A 12,820-nucleotide genomic window follows, 5' to 3' on the forward strand; every position below is an offset into this window, starting at 1 on the left:
AGTCCTAGTGTCCACAATACTTCAAAAATTGTTTAGCTGGGGAAACTTAACGGCCGAGTCCAAATCTCTGAAAGAGTTCCACGACGTCCTCAACGAAAGTCTGTCCGCACTGACGAACATTGGGATCAACATCGACAACTGGGACCCGGTACTTTTACATGTGTTGGTCAAAAAATTGGATCGCCAAACACACATCATGTACGAACAATCGCTAGAAAACCCAACAGAGCTACAGACGTTAAACAATTTCCTGAAGGTTTTACGAAACCGCTTCCAAGCACTTGAAGCTGTTGGTGGAAAGGACAAGGCAAAGCAAGTAGCAACAACAACAACGTACAAATCAAGTGGATGTCCCCTGTGTTCGGAGGGCCATCCAATATATTACTGCAAACAATTCTTAGCAATGAACATTGCGGATCGCCTTAAGTGGGTACAAAAGAAAGGGTTTTGCGTAAACTGTCTTAAACCCGATCATCGTTCCAAGGAATGCACATCCAAGACATGCACTAAGTGTTCATGTAAACACAATTCGCTGCTGCATTAACGGGTAAACGTTAAGTTCGAGTCACTCACAAGCAAGTTTTCATCCAGGCTGGAGGCTTATGTTCTCCCAAACATAATACCACATCAACCTAGTGCATCGTTCGACATTTCATCCTGGTCTATTCCCGAAAATGTAATGCTGGCAGACCCATCGTTCCAAAATTCGGCAAAAATTGATGTGTTGCTTGGCGCAGAGTTTTACTGTCATCTTCTGCTATCAGGAACACTACACTTAGCAGACAATTTACCCGTCCTGAAGAACACAAAACTTGGGTGGATCGCCAGTGGACGATTGGCAGACGACAGCACAACCGAAGCAACATGTGCAGTTTTCAGTGAAGACGATATAGCAACAAACGAACTACTGGAAAAATTCTGGAAAATCGAGGAAGTCCCTGCAGAAAGCAATCTCACAGTTGCAGAATAGGCGTGTGAAACGCACTTCATTCAAACAACAACCAGAGATATCAATGGAAGATTTGTTGTGCGTCTACCCCTGTCTGAGGATGCCACAACACTTGGTGAATCAGAAACATCCGCATATTCCAGATTCCTTGCCTTGGAACGACGATTCAAACGCGATAACAATCTTGAAAAACAATACAAGGACTTCATGCAGTCATACGAAGATCTTGGCCACATGACTCAAATCGACCCCAAAAACCTGCCAGGCCCTCGGTACTACATTCCGCATCACTGTGTTTTGCGTCCGGAGAGCAGCACAACTAAACTTCGAGTCGTATTTGATGCTTCAGCAAAAACGTCAACAAATCGGTCACGAAACGACATTTTACTGACTGGTCCAACAGTGCAAGGGGACATATTTGGAATGCTTCTACGTTTCCGACTACCCAGATTTGTCTTCACCACCGATATTGAAAAAATGTATCGTCAGATTCTCGTGGACGAGCGAGACAGGAACCTTCAACTCATTTTATGGAGGGACAATCCAGGGGAGCCAGTACGACATTTTCAACTAAACACTGTCACTTATGGAACATCATCAGCTCCTTATCTGGCGACAAGGTGTCTACAAAAGCTAGCGATTACCCGGATGGAAAAATATCCACTTGGCGCAACGATCCTGAAGCAGGACTTTTACGTCGATGACGGGATGAGCGGTTCAGATAGTTTAGTAGCAGCCAAGGAAATGCAATCTCAACTCACCGCCTTACTCAACGAAGCCGGCTTCAAGTTACGGAAGTGGTGTGCAAACCATCGCCAACTCCTCCAAGACATACCGCAAGATGATCAAGAAGTCAACCTTGATTTTGAAAACGCATCAATCAAGGCATTGGGACTGATATGGAGCCCAGCATCGGATCAATTCTGCCTTAGGGCAAATCTTCAGCCAGTCTCAGTGATAACAAAGCGATCTGTCATATCAGATGTAGCACGAATCTACGACCCGTTAGGTATAGCAGGCCCAGTCGTAGTGGCAGCCAAGATATTCATTCAACAACTTTGGGAGGATCAAATATCTTGGGATGATGAACTCCCTGAAGATCGAAAAACAAAATGGCACGCCTTTCGTAATGCACTAAATATGTTAGACAATACCCACATCCCACGCCACGTTTTCGACGGCCAAACTGCGAAGCACATTCAAATGCATGTCTTTGTGGACGCATCAGAAAGGGCTTATGGAGCCGCAATTTACATTCGATCTAAACTCCCAAATAAAAGGATAATCGTCCGGCTATTGTGCGCCAAATCCAGAGTTGCGCCTCTCCAAAAGGTATCGCTGCCAAGGCTAGAACTTTGCGCAGCACTTCTAGGAGCAGAACTGGCCAACAAAACAAAAAATGAACTAAGATACGAAGACAAACAGCTCTTCTTCTGGTCTGATTCCGAAATTGTCTTGCATTGGATAAATTCGGCATCATCGTCACTCAAAACCTTTGTGGCTAACCGAATTAGCAAAATACAAGAACTCACCATCAACAGTCAATGGAGACACGTCGACTCCAAAAATAATCCCGCAGACTTAATCTCCAGAGGTTTAAAACCAGAACAATTACCGGAGTGCAACATGTGGTTCTATGGACCCCTTTTTTTACATGGAAATGAAGACAGTTGGCCTAAGGAGTTCGCGAAGGAACTGCATCCAACAAGTGAATTAGAATTCAAACGAAAGCCTGTTATTGTCACTACAGCCACGCAAATGGGATTAGAACAAATCATTTACAAAATCAACCACCGCAATTCGTTCGATTATCTTCAAAGAGTTGTGGCTTATATCCAGCGATTTATCAAAAACAGCAGGACATCGTCAGCCGATCGACCAGCAACCAAAGTGCTAAGCCCAATAGAGTTAACTTCAGCTTTGCATCTAATAGTCAAAACCATACAATCAGCTGACTTCAAAGACGACATTAACAAGTTAAAGACAACCAAGGAACTCAGCAGATCCAGCCCAATTATCAGTCTATCCCCCTTCCTTGACAAATCAGATATTCTTCGAGTTGGCGGAAGACTAGATGCGTCAAATCTCTCATACGAAATGAAACATCAAATAATATTGCCTTATAATGACCCCATCGTCAAACTAATCCTCGTGATGCTGCACAATGAAAACCATCACTGCGGTCCACAAACGTTGCTAAATACAACAAGAGAAAGGGGATTCTGGATTATAAAGGGCAAAACAATGGCAAGGAACACAGTTCACAATTGCATTCGTTGTACAAAGGCCAAACCAAAAATGTATCAACAGATAATGGGTGATTTACCAGAAGACAGAATAACGCCATGTCGACCCTTCTTAAACACTGGAGTAGATTATTGCGGTCCATTTTGGGTACACTACAAGCTTAGGGGAAAGCGTCCACATAAGGTGTATATCGCAGTCTTTTGCTGTTTTGCCACAAAGGCAATCCACATGGAAGTTGTGACTGATCTAACTACAGACGCCTTTATTGGAGCCCTAAAAAGATTAATCTCGCGACGCGGGCGATGCCAAACGATATATTCAGACAACGGCACAAATTTTGTTGGGGCTAGAAATCAACTGAAGGAACTGGAGACCTCAATATTCGGGAAGGAATCACAAGAGACTATTGGAAGGGCATGTTCCAAAGAAATGATCGAATTTAAATTCATCCCTCCCAGAGCCCCCCATTTCGGAGGCCTTTGGGAAGCAGCGGTGAAATCAGCCAAGCATCTTCTTCTGCGTTCGGTGTCCACCGCCTCCCTTACTTATGAAGAACTGGAAACGGTAGTCATAGAAATTGAAGCAATTTTAAACTCAAGACCACTAACTCCCATATCTTCAAACCCCAACGATCTAACCGCACTGACGCCAGGTCATTTCCTTATAGGGGAACCCCTGACCGCACAAATTGACGCCAGAACAAACCAGCCACCAACACCACTATCTAAAAGATGGAAACTCGTGTCAGAAATAAGACACAGTTTTTGGAATAGGTGGTCCAGTGAGTATTTGTCACAACTCCAATAGAGACACAAATGGAGGACGACATCAGCAAATATCAAACCCGACCAACTTGTCATCATCAAGGAGGACAACGTACAGGTCATGCAGTGGCCACTTGGACGCATCATCAAAACCTACAAAGGACAAGATGGAAACGTGCGTGTAGTCGATGTCAAAACTTCATCAGGTATAATTAAACGGCCAATCCATCGCTTAGCGCCATTATTCAATGATGATATCAAAGAAAAGGAGGATCACAAAAGAATAAGGCCACCAGATGAACAGGAGCCAGCCACAACAAAACGATCGAGGCCCAATAACTTTAATTTATTGTGCACAACACTACTGGCTCTTCTGATACTACCGGTTGTATTATGTAATCCCATGCGACCACAACCATTTGAAACAAAACCCGGATTATATTTTGAAGGTATTGGTACGGCACGGATAGCCACAGCAGAATGGAAGCTCATGGTCTACTACAATCTTATACCCTTTAAATCAGAAATTGACAACTTCGCTGACGGTATAAAGATGTTCTCCGAACTATGCAAAATGTCTCCTCACGAAGCAATGTGCAACAACTTCGCATCTCATCTCAAGCAAACTAGAGCAGAATTAATCCAGGAAAGAGATATCATCATGCCAAGAAGATTGCGTAGAGGTGCTCTAAATATTATCGGTAATGTCGCAAGATCTCTGTTTGGAATTCTAGACGCTGACTATGCCACCGAAATGGACAATACGATACAAAGAGCAGAGATGGACAGAAGCCATCTCACATCGCTGTTACACAATCAAACCTCAATTGTCGACTCGACCTTAAATATAATAAAGGAAGATGAGTTATCTTTAAAAACTAGAATAAATGAAGTCCAAACCACCATATCAATGATACATAACCAAGTGGTAGAAGAAAAAGCTCAGCTTAAGATAGCTCACACAATAGCTCTTCTTGCCAACGAACTAACTCTAGCAGCAACAAGACTACGCCAAGTTGAAGCGGAAATCGTTGATGTTCTTACAGACTCCCATCATGGGAGGATTAGCCCATCCTTACTAACGCCGGATCAGCTGCAAAGAGAAATTAACGTAATCGATCACATTGACCTCATTCAATTCTACAAAATCATGCGAACAAAGGCAGCAGTCACTAAAGACAAGGTTATGTTCGAGATACGACTCCCTCTAGTTGACCAGCAAACGTTTGAGTTGTTGAAGATATTTGCGGTGCCTGCAAACGAGAACGGCACCCTTGTTGCGATACACCTCCAAACAGAGTACTTGGCGATCAATCTCCATCGAGATGAATACATGCCACTCTCCAGTGATGACATTCGCAACTGTATTCAACCAAGCGGTGATACTTTTATCTGCGATAATAATCACGCGATATTCTCGAAGGGATCTATGGCGGCTTCGTGCGAAGTAGATATGTTCAGGCATAAACCAACAACCAGATGCAAACTCAACATTTACAAGGAGCCTATCATCTGGCAACAACTACATCATAAGAACCAATGGATTTATGCTACCACATATGAAATTGACGTCAGTACTGTTTGCGGAACAAAAACTCTACAATACACGCTCCAAGGTTCCGGGATCATCAACCTTGAACCAATTTGCACCCTCAAAACCTCTGAAGTCACTCTACGAGGTCATTATAATGCATCAAGTTTTATTCAAGCATCTTACTCTCGCTTTCCGAAATTCAACTTAACAACGCATGAGAAAAGGTCCACTGCAATTCTCAACTCGACTGATCAGCTATTAATAAACCATACCGAGCAGCTAACAGATCTCCAGAACAAACTTCAGGAAGCTGACATTTCAACTTTTCGCACCACCTACCACTCCGACAGACATCACCATATGGCAATAAGTTACACAGCTCTTATCATATCTTCAATGCTGTTGATGTTCTACCTTGGATGGATATTTCTGAAAAGAGGCGGTGAATCAATCCAACCACCCACGCCCACTCCACAACCACGTCAAGGCGTTCCGGACACGAATGCTACCCAGTCACCCGAAATTTAAATATCTCCGGCTAGTTGAACCTGCAGCGTTCAACGTGGGGGAGAATGTTCAAGAACACAGTTGCATTACACTGCTATAGGATATAACATAAATATAATTAACAAGTATATAAAGCAGTAAATTCGACCGGGCCGAATTTTAAATACCCACCACCATGAATCAAGTATAATAGTTTACTATGAAAACTCTTCGTCGTAGTGGGTTACTTGATAATATATAGAATTGTAGGGGGTTTCATGACAAATCTTCTCCCAAACGAGCCAGCTCCCGAAGACAAACTTTAAAGATTCTACCTATGAAGGCCAGATAAGATTCTGGATTTATGAGAACCAATTTTGTTTGAGTTTTTGGAGAAAATATAAACATATCGTGTATATGTTGAAATTACGCATTGACTTAAAATCTTAAATCTGTAGATTTTCCGCATTTATTTAAATACGATGAGTAAAATCTGGAACTTTTACTTTCAGTTTGAAGCAATTTTCATGATCAGTGCGCCTGCTATACCCTGAAAGAAGTGTTTTCTTTTTTGAGAAACGTAATTTTAGACAAGCAAAGTTTTCTTTTGACACAAATTTTAGAGACAATCGTTGAATAAACGAAAACACTTTATAAGAAAAAGAAATTTCGTTTGTCTAAAATTTTATTATAGATTACTAATTTCCAGCAAATCGGATAAAAACTACGGATTCTAGAAGCCCAAGAAATAAAGCCAGGAGATCGGTGTATATGGGGGCTATACCAAAACATGAACCGATAGGAACCATTTGCTACTCACATATTTGTGATCTTAAAATACCTCCAGATTTTCAATTTCAAACGAATCGGCCAGAAAATATAGTCTCTAGACGCCCAAGAAGTAAAAATCGAGAGATCAGTCTATATGGGGGTTATACCAAACAAGTATATACGGCCGTAAGTTCGGCCAGGCCGAAGCTTATGTACCCTCCATCATGGATTGCGTAGAAACTTCTTCTAAACACTGCCATCCACAATCGAATTACTTAAGTTGCGGTACCGCTACAGAAATAAAATTTTAACAAAATTTTCGATAAAAATAAAATTTTCACAAAATTTTCTATAGAAATAAACTTTTGACAAAATTTTCTATACAAATAAAATCTTGGTAGATTATTTTTGGCTCGAGTGGCAACCATAATTATGAACCGAATAAAATTTAAAGAAAATTTTCTATAGAAATAAAATTTTGACAATGATGAAAATTTTATTATGAACCGAATAAAATTTTAACAAAATTTTCTCTAGAAATAAAATTTTGACAACATTTTCTATAGAAATAAAATTTTGACAAAATTTTCTATAGAAATAAAATTTTGGTAGACTATTTTTGGCTCTAATGGCAACCATGATTATGAACCGATATGGACCAATTTTTGTGTGATTGGACCAATTTTGGTATGGTTGTTAGGGACCATATACTAACACCACGTTCCTAATTTGAACCGGATCGGATGAATTTTGCTCTTCTAAGAGGCTCCGGAGGTCAAATCTGGAGAACGTTTTATATGGGGGCTATATATAATTATGGACCGATATGGACCAATTCTGCCACGGTTGTTAAAGATCATATACTAACACCATGATCCAAATTACAACCGGATTGGATGAAATTTTCTTCTCTTGGAGACTTCGCAAGCCAAATCTGGAGAACGTTTTATATGGGGGCTATATATAATTATGGACTGATATGGACCAATTCTGGCACGCTTGTTAAAGATCATATACTAACACCATGTTCCAAATTACAACCGGATTGGATGAAATATGCTTCTCTTAGAGGCTCCGTGAGCCAAATCGGGGGATCGGTTTATATGGGGGCTATATATAATTATGGACCGATATGGACCAATTTATGCATGGTTGTTAGAGACCGTATACCAACATCACGTACCAAATTTCAGCCGGATCGGATGAAATTTGCTTCTCTTTTAGGCTCCGCAAGCCAAATCGGGGGATCGGTTTATATGGGGGCTATATATAATTATGCACCGATGTTGACCAATTTCTGCATGGTTGTTAGAGACCATATACCAACACCATGTACCAAATTTCAGCCGGATCGAATGAAATATGCCTCTGTTAGAGGCTCCACAAGCCAAATCTGAGGGTCCCTTTATATGGGGGCTATACGTAAAAGTGGACCGATATGGCCCATTTTCAATACCATCCGACCTACATCGATAACAACTACGTGTGCCAAGTTTCAAGTCGATAGCTTGTTTCGTTCGGAAGTTAGCGTGATTTCAACAGACGGACGGACGGACGGACGGACGGACGGACGGACGGACGGACGGACATGCTTAGATCGACTCAGAATTTCACCACGACCCAGAATATATATACTTTATGGGGTCTTAGAGCAATATTTCGATGTGTTACAAACGGAATGACAAAGTTAATATACCCCCATCCTATGATGGAGGGTATAAAAATGGACCGATATACCTCAATTTCGGCACTCTTATTTGTGGTCTAAAAATCCCTCTAGATTTCGAATTTCAGGCAAATCATGTAATAAATACAGTTTATTGTAGCTCAAGAATTTCAGGCAAAACGGATGTTAAATATAGTTTCTAGAAGCCCAAGAAGCAAAATGGGAGATCGGTCTATATGGGGGCTATACCAAAAAATGGACCGATGGGCACCATTTTCGGCACACTTTTTTATGGTCCAAAAAGAACTCTACATTTTCAATTTCAGAAAAATCGGATAGAAAATATAGTTTCTAGAAGCCCAAGAAGCTAAATTGGGAAATCAGTCTCTATGGGGGCTATATCAAAACATGGACCGGTGAGCACCATTTTCGGCACACCTTTTTATGGTCCTCAAATACCTCTAGATTTCCAATTTCAGGCAAATCGGATGGTAAATATAGTTTCTAGAAGCCCTAAAAGCAAAATCGGGATATCGGTCTATATGGGGGCTATACAAAAACATGGACAGATGAGAACCATTTTCGGCACACCTTTTTATGGTCCTCAAATACCTCTATATTTTCAATTTCAGGCAAATTGGATAAAAACTACGGTTTTTATAGGCCCAAGACTCCAAATCGGGAGGTTGGTTTATATGGGGGCTATATCAAAACATGGACCTATGCGGACCATTTTCGACACACCTCTTTATGGTCCCAAAATACCTTTCGATTTTCAATTTCATACAAATCGGATAGAAAATACTGTTTCTAGAGGCGTAAGAAGCAAAATCGGGAGATCGGTCTATATGGGGGCTATACTAAAACATGGACCGATACGGACCATTTTCGACACACCTCTTTATGGTCCCAAAATACCTTTAGATTTCCAATTTCAGGCAAATCTGGTAAAAACTACGGTTTTTATAGGCCCAAGACCCCAAATCGGGAGGACGGTTTATATGGGGACTATATCAAAACTTGGACCGATATAGCCCATCTTCGAACTTGACCTGCCTGCAAACAAAAAACTAATCTGTGCCAAATTTTGGGACGATAGTGCCATTATTGAAGGCTGTAGCGTGATTACAACAGACAGACAGACAGACAGACAGACGGACAGACGGACATGCTTATATCGTCTTAGAATTTCTCCCTGATCAAGAATATATATACTTTATATAGTCGGAAATCGATATTTCCATGTGTTACAAACGGAATGACAAACTTATTATACCCCCGTCACCATTTTATGGTGGTGGGTATAAAAATAGTTACATAGTAAATAGCATTTACGCTGCTATATTATAGAGCATATATGTTTAAATATCATTTGCATTGTAAGCAGCAGAAGTCAACAGCCGACCTATTTAAATAAAGAATCAAATTTCACCGACAATAATTGGTCAGGTTGTCGACTTCTGCTGCACTAGTTCATTAAACTAATATACTAAGTCAGCATAAATATTATTTAAGTCACTGACATAACATAGGCTACATATCCAACATGTTAACTTAGTATTCTGACTAATCATCAGTTATTTAGTATAAATAACTTGAATGAAAATAAACATCATGCTAGATCAAATTGGCGTTTTGCATCATTATCATCGACATACGGTTCAAGTACCCTATGTCCAACATCTAACAGTTCTTGTTTGTACTTGAACAACTTTAGCAATTTATACAGTTCTTGTTTGTACTTGAACTACCCTACGAATAAGACACCAAATTTACGAAAATGGAACAAAATGGACCAAATTCTGTTTGGTCCGACCATCGGACCAAATTTAAAAATTAGAAATCTTTTGGACCAATTTTGGTCCGATCGGACCAAAACGGCAACGCTGATTGGAATTGAAAGTCTATACACAGAGTAGAAGTAACTACTCTCCGAAAGTTTTTTTTTTGTTTTGCAACAGACGTAGAGAAGAGGTTTTGTTATATTTGTAATGTGTGTATGTTTATGTTTGCAACTACTTCCATCGAAATCAGTCCGTGGTATACCTACGAATATTCTTACTCAGATCTAGTGTTACCTAATTTCGCTTTTTTCCCCTTTATTGTAAAAATACATTTTCGGACAGCGTTTTTAAGAAATGTTCGTTCTCAAAAAAAGTAGATAACATACAATAATACAAATCAAGTCATTAGTTTTCAATGTGAGAAAAAATTAAAATAAATGTATATGCCAACCAAAATTGAAACTATCCATAATTTTAATTAAATTTTCGAGAACTAATATCAGAAGTAAGAGAATGCTAGGATATAGTACAATAGTAAAGCAAATATGAATGTCCTTACACTGAAAAAAAGCATGCCTGGTTCCACAGATTTTGTCTTTACTTCAACAGTTTGGGTATTAATTCCGAGCCAAAGAAACGGAGAATACAAGTAAGGATACTTTAAAGACGCAATTCTCTTTTAAATTTGGGGGTTATGTACTTGCTTCTAGGAAGCAAATGTTAATTTTTAATTTTTTTAGATTTTTTTCGTCAGTTGTTATCAAAATCCTTTAAAAGCGAGTTAACGACAATTTTATTTTTCATATTAAGACTCGACTTGCAGTAGAAATTATGCTGTTTCAAGTGAAAAGCGTCTTTAAAATAAAGTGTTGAAAAACATGTCTTATTTTTTAACGATTTTTTGCTTTGTAGGCAAGATGCAAAAAGGAAACAAATTTAAAGACAATTTTATTAATTTTAAAGAATTTTTCTCAATTATTAAAGTCATGTTATGATACACATTTTTAAGTAAAATCACTTAATTATAAGGACATTACAACTTCATTCAAAAGTTTATTGACTTTTGGACAAGGAAAAAAAATTATTTTAGAGAAATGCGTCTTCCATGTTAAGCAAAATTTGCATTCTTATTCTAAGGACATGAAATCTTTGACTTCATGACAATATTTTTTCAGTGTAGAAAACTAAAAAATTAAATATAATTAAGATTTAATTGCATTTATTTGATGTTCATTACAAACATCTTTGTAGTAATACGGGATGAAATTGATCGAAAGTACTGTTTACTTTTACAACACATACTAGAGATATATTTTGACATTTGCCGTTTTTGAAAACAATTACTAAAAAAACACGTTGTGTTTTCCCCAATGTACACGCAAAAAAATAATTCTTTCCTCCCAAACGAAATTTTAGACAAACAAAGTTCGTTTCTCATTTGCTTTTCGTTGAAAGGAAGTGTATTTGGAAGAAAAGTATATTTTTTTGTGATAAACGTTTATTCTTTTCCAGGATGTAAAAACAATTTCATAAAGACTAACTCAAAAATTTTTTTTTCTGGCTAATTGCATTTTCCCTCACATCTTTCCCACTTCCACGAAGTTTTTAGTTCTTAGCATCTTTTTCTGTAACACAAACAATGTAGAAGGAATTATACGATTTTATAAATTTTAATTTTTTTTTTACCTTTCGCCTGGACGGAGAATCGAACCGCGGATCATGCAATTTGTAAGCCAACACACTATCCACTGAGCCATGTAGACGTTATTGTCATCAATAGATAATTACCCATATAACTAAGTTATATTTATATAGCATAGCTTGCGGCGCCCACGAGCCGATTAAACAAAGTTTATTTAACAGAAAAATACATTTAGTTGGGCACCGTGGATCAGTGGTTGCTACGTCTGACTTGCATGCCAAGGGTCGTGGGTTCGATTCCTGCTTCGACCAAAGTTTTTTGTTTTTTTTTTACAAATATTCCAGATATGATCGGAAGATTCCGAAAAAATTTTCAACATTACATTCTACTATATTAAATTTTTACTATGAACTGTAAAATGTGTCTTATTAAAGACCTAAATTTAGAAAAGAACAGTGTTTGATATAAACGAAATGGACTGTGTTGTTGGTTCAAAAATAACTTTTTTTACTGAAAAAATAAAAATTTTGTAACAAACGAATTTTTTTGGTGATAAAAGTGTATAATTTTCGAAGCAATTCAAAAAACTCTAACAAAAGAAAAACGTTTTCGGTACACGTTTTCCAAACGTTTTTTTTCTTTGCGTGTACGTACGTACAAAAATACATATCGTACATTTTAAACGTTTACTCACACTACGCTAAGTACTAGCTATATTTGAAATTACCTACACAGTGTAATTTCAAAGTTACACATTTCATTCAAGTAATATTTTCCGATGTGGACTAATAGGGTCCCAGAAGCCAGAGTTTTACCCCAATTTAGTTGAAATTTTGCACAGGGAGTAGAATTAGCATTGTTGCTTTGCGTGCCAAATTTGGTTGAAATCGGTTCAGACTTAGATATAACTCCCATATATATGTTTTTCTGATTTCGACAAAAATGGTCAAAATACCAACATTTTCCTTGTAAAATCG

At 38.6% G+C, this 12,820-nt stretch overlaps 2 protein-coding genes across 2 annotated transcripts; both read left to right on the plus strand.

Moving 5' to 3' along the window:
- Positions 1-679: 679 nt before the first annotated feature.
- LOC142231042 (uncharacterized) lies at positions 680-4,003 on the plus strand. Its single transcript, XM_075301660.1, has 2 exons — positions 680-947; positions 1,008-4,003. Exons 1-2 carry the CDS (start codon positions 680-682, stop codon positions 4,001-4,003), a joined length of 3,264 nt encoding a protein of 1,087 aa, XP_075157775.1.
- An 8-nt stretch (positions 4,004-4,011) lies between these two features.
- LOC142231043 (uncharacterized) lies at positions 4,012-6,022 on the plus strand. The gene is made up of 2 exons (XM_075301661.1): positions 4,012-4,135; positions 4,197-6,022. Exons 1-2 carry the CDS (start codon positions 4,012-4,014, stop codon positions 6,020-6,022), a joined length of 1,950 nt encoding a protein of 649 aa, XP_075157776.1.
- Positions 6,023-12,820: the final 6,798 nt, after the last annotated feature.

Source organism: Haematobia irritans, chromosome 3 (assembly GCF_050003625.1).
Source record: "Haematobia irritans isolate KBUSLIRL chromosome 3, ASM5000362v1, whole genome shotgun sequence".
Classification (NCBI taxonomy): domain Eukaryota; kingdom Metazoa; phylum Arthropoda; class Insecta; order Diptera; family Muscidae; genus Haematobia; species Haematobia irritans.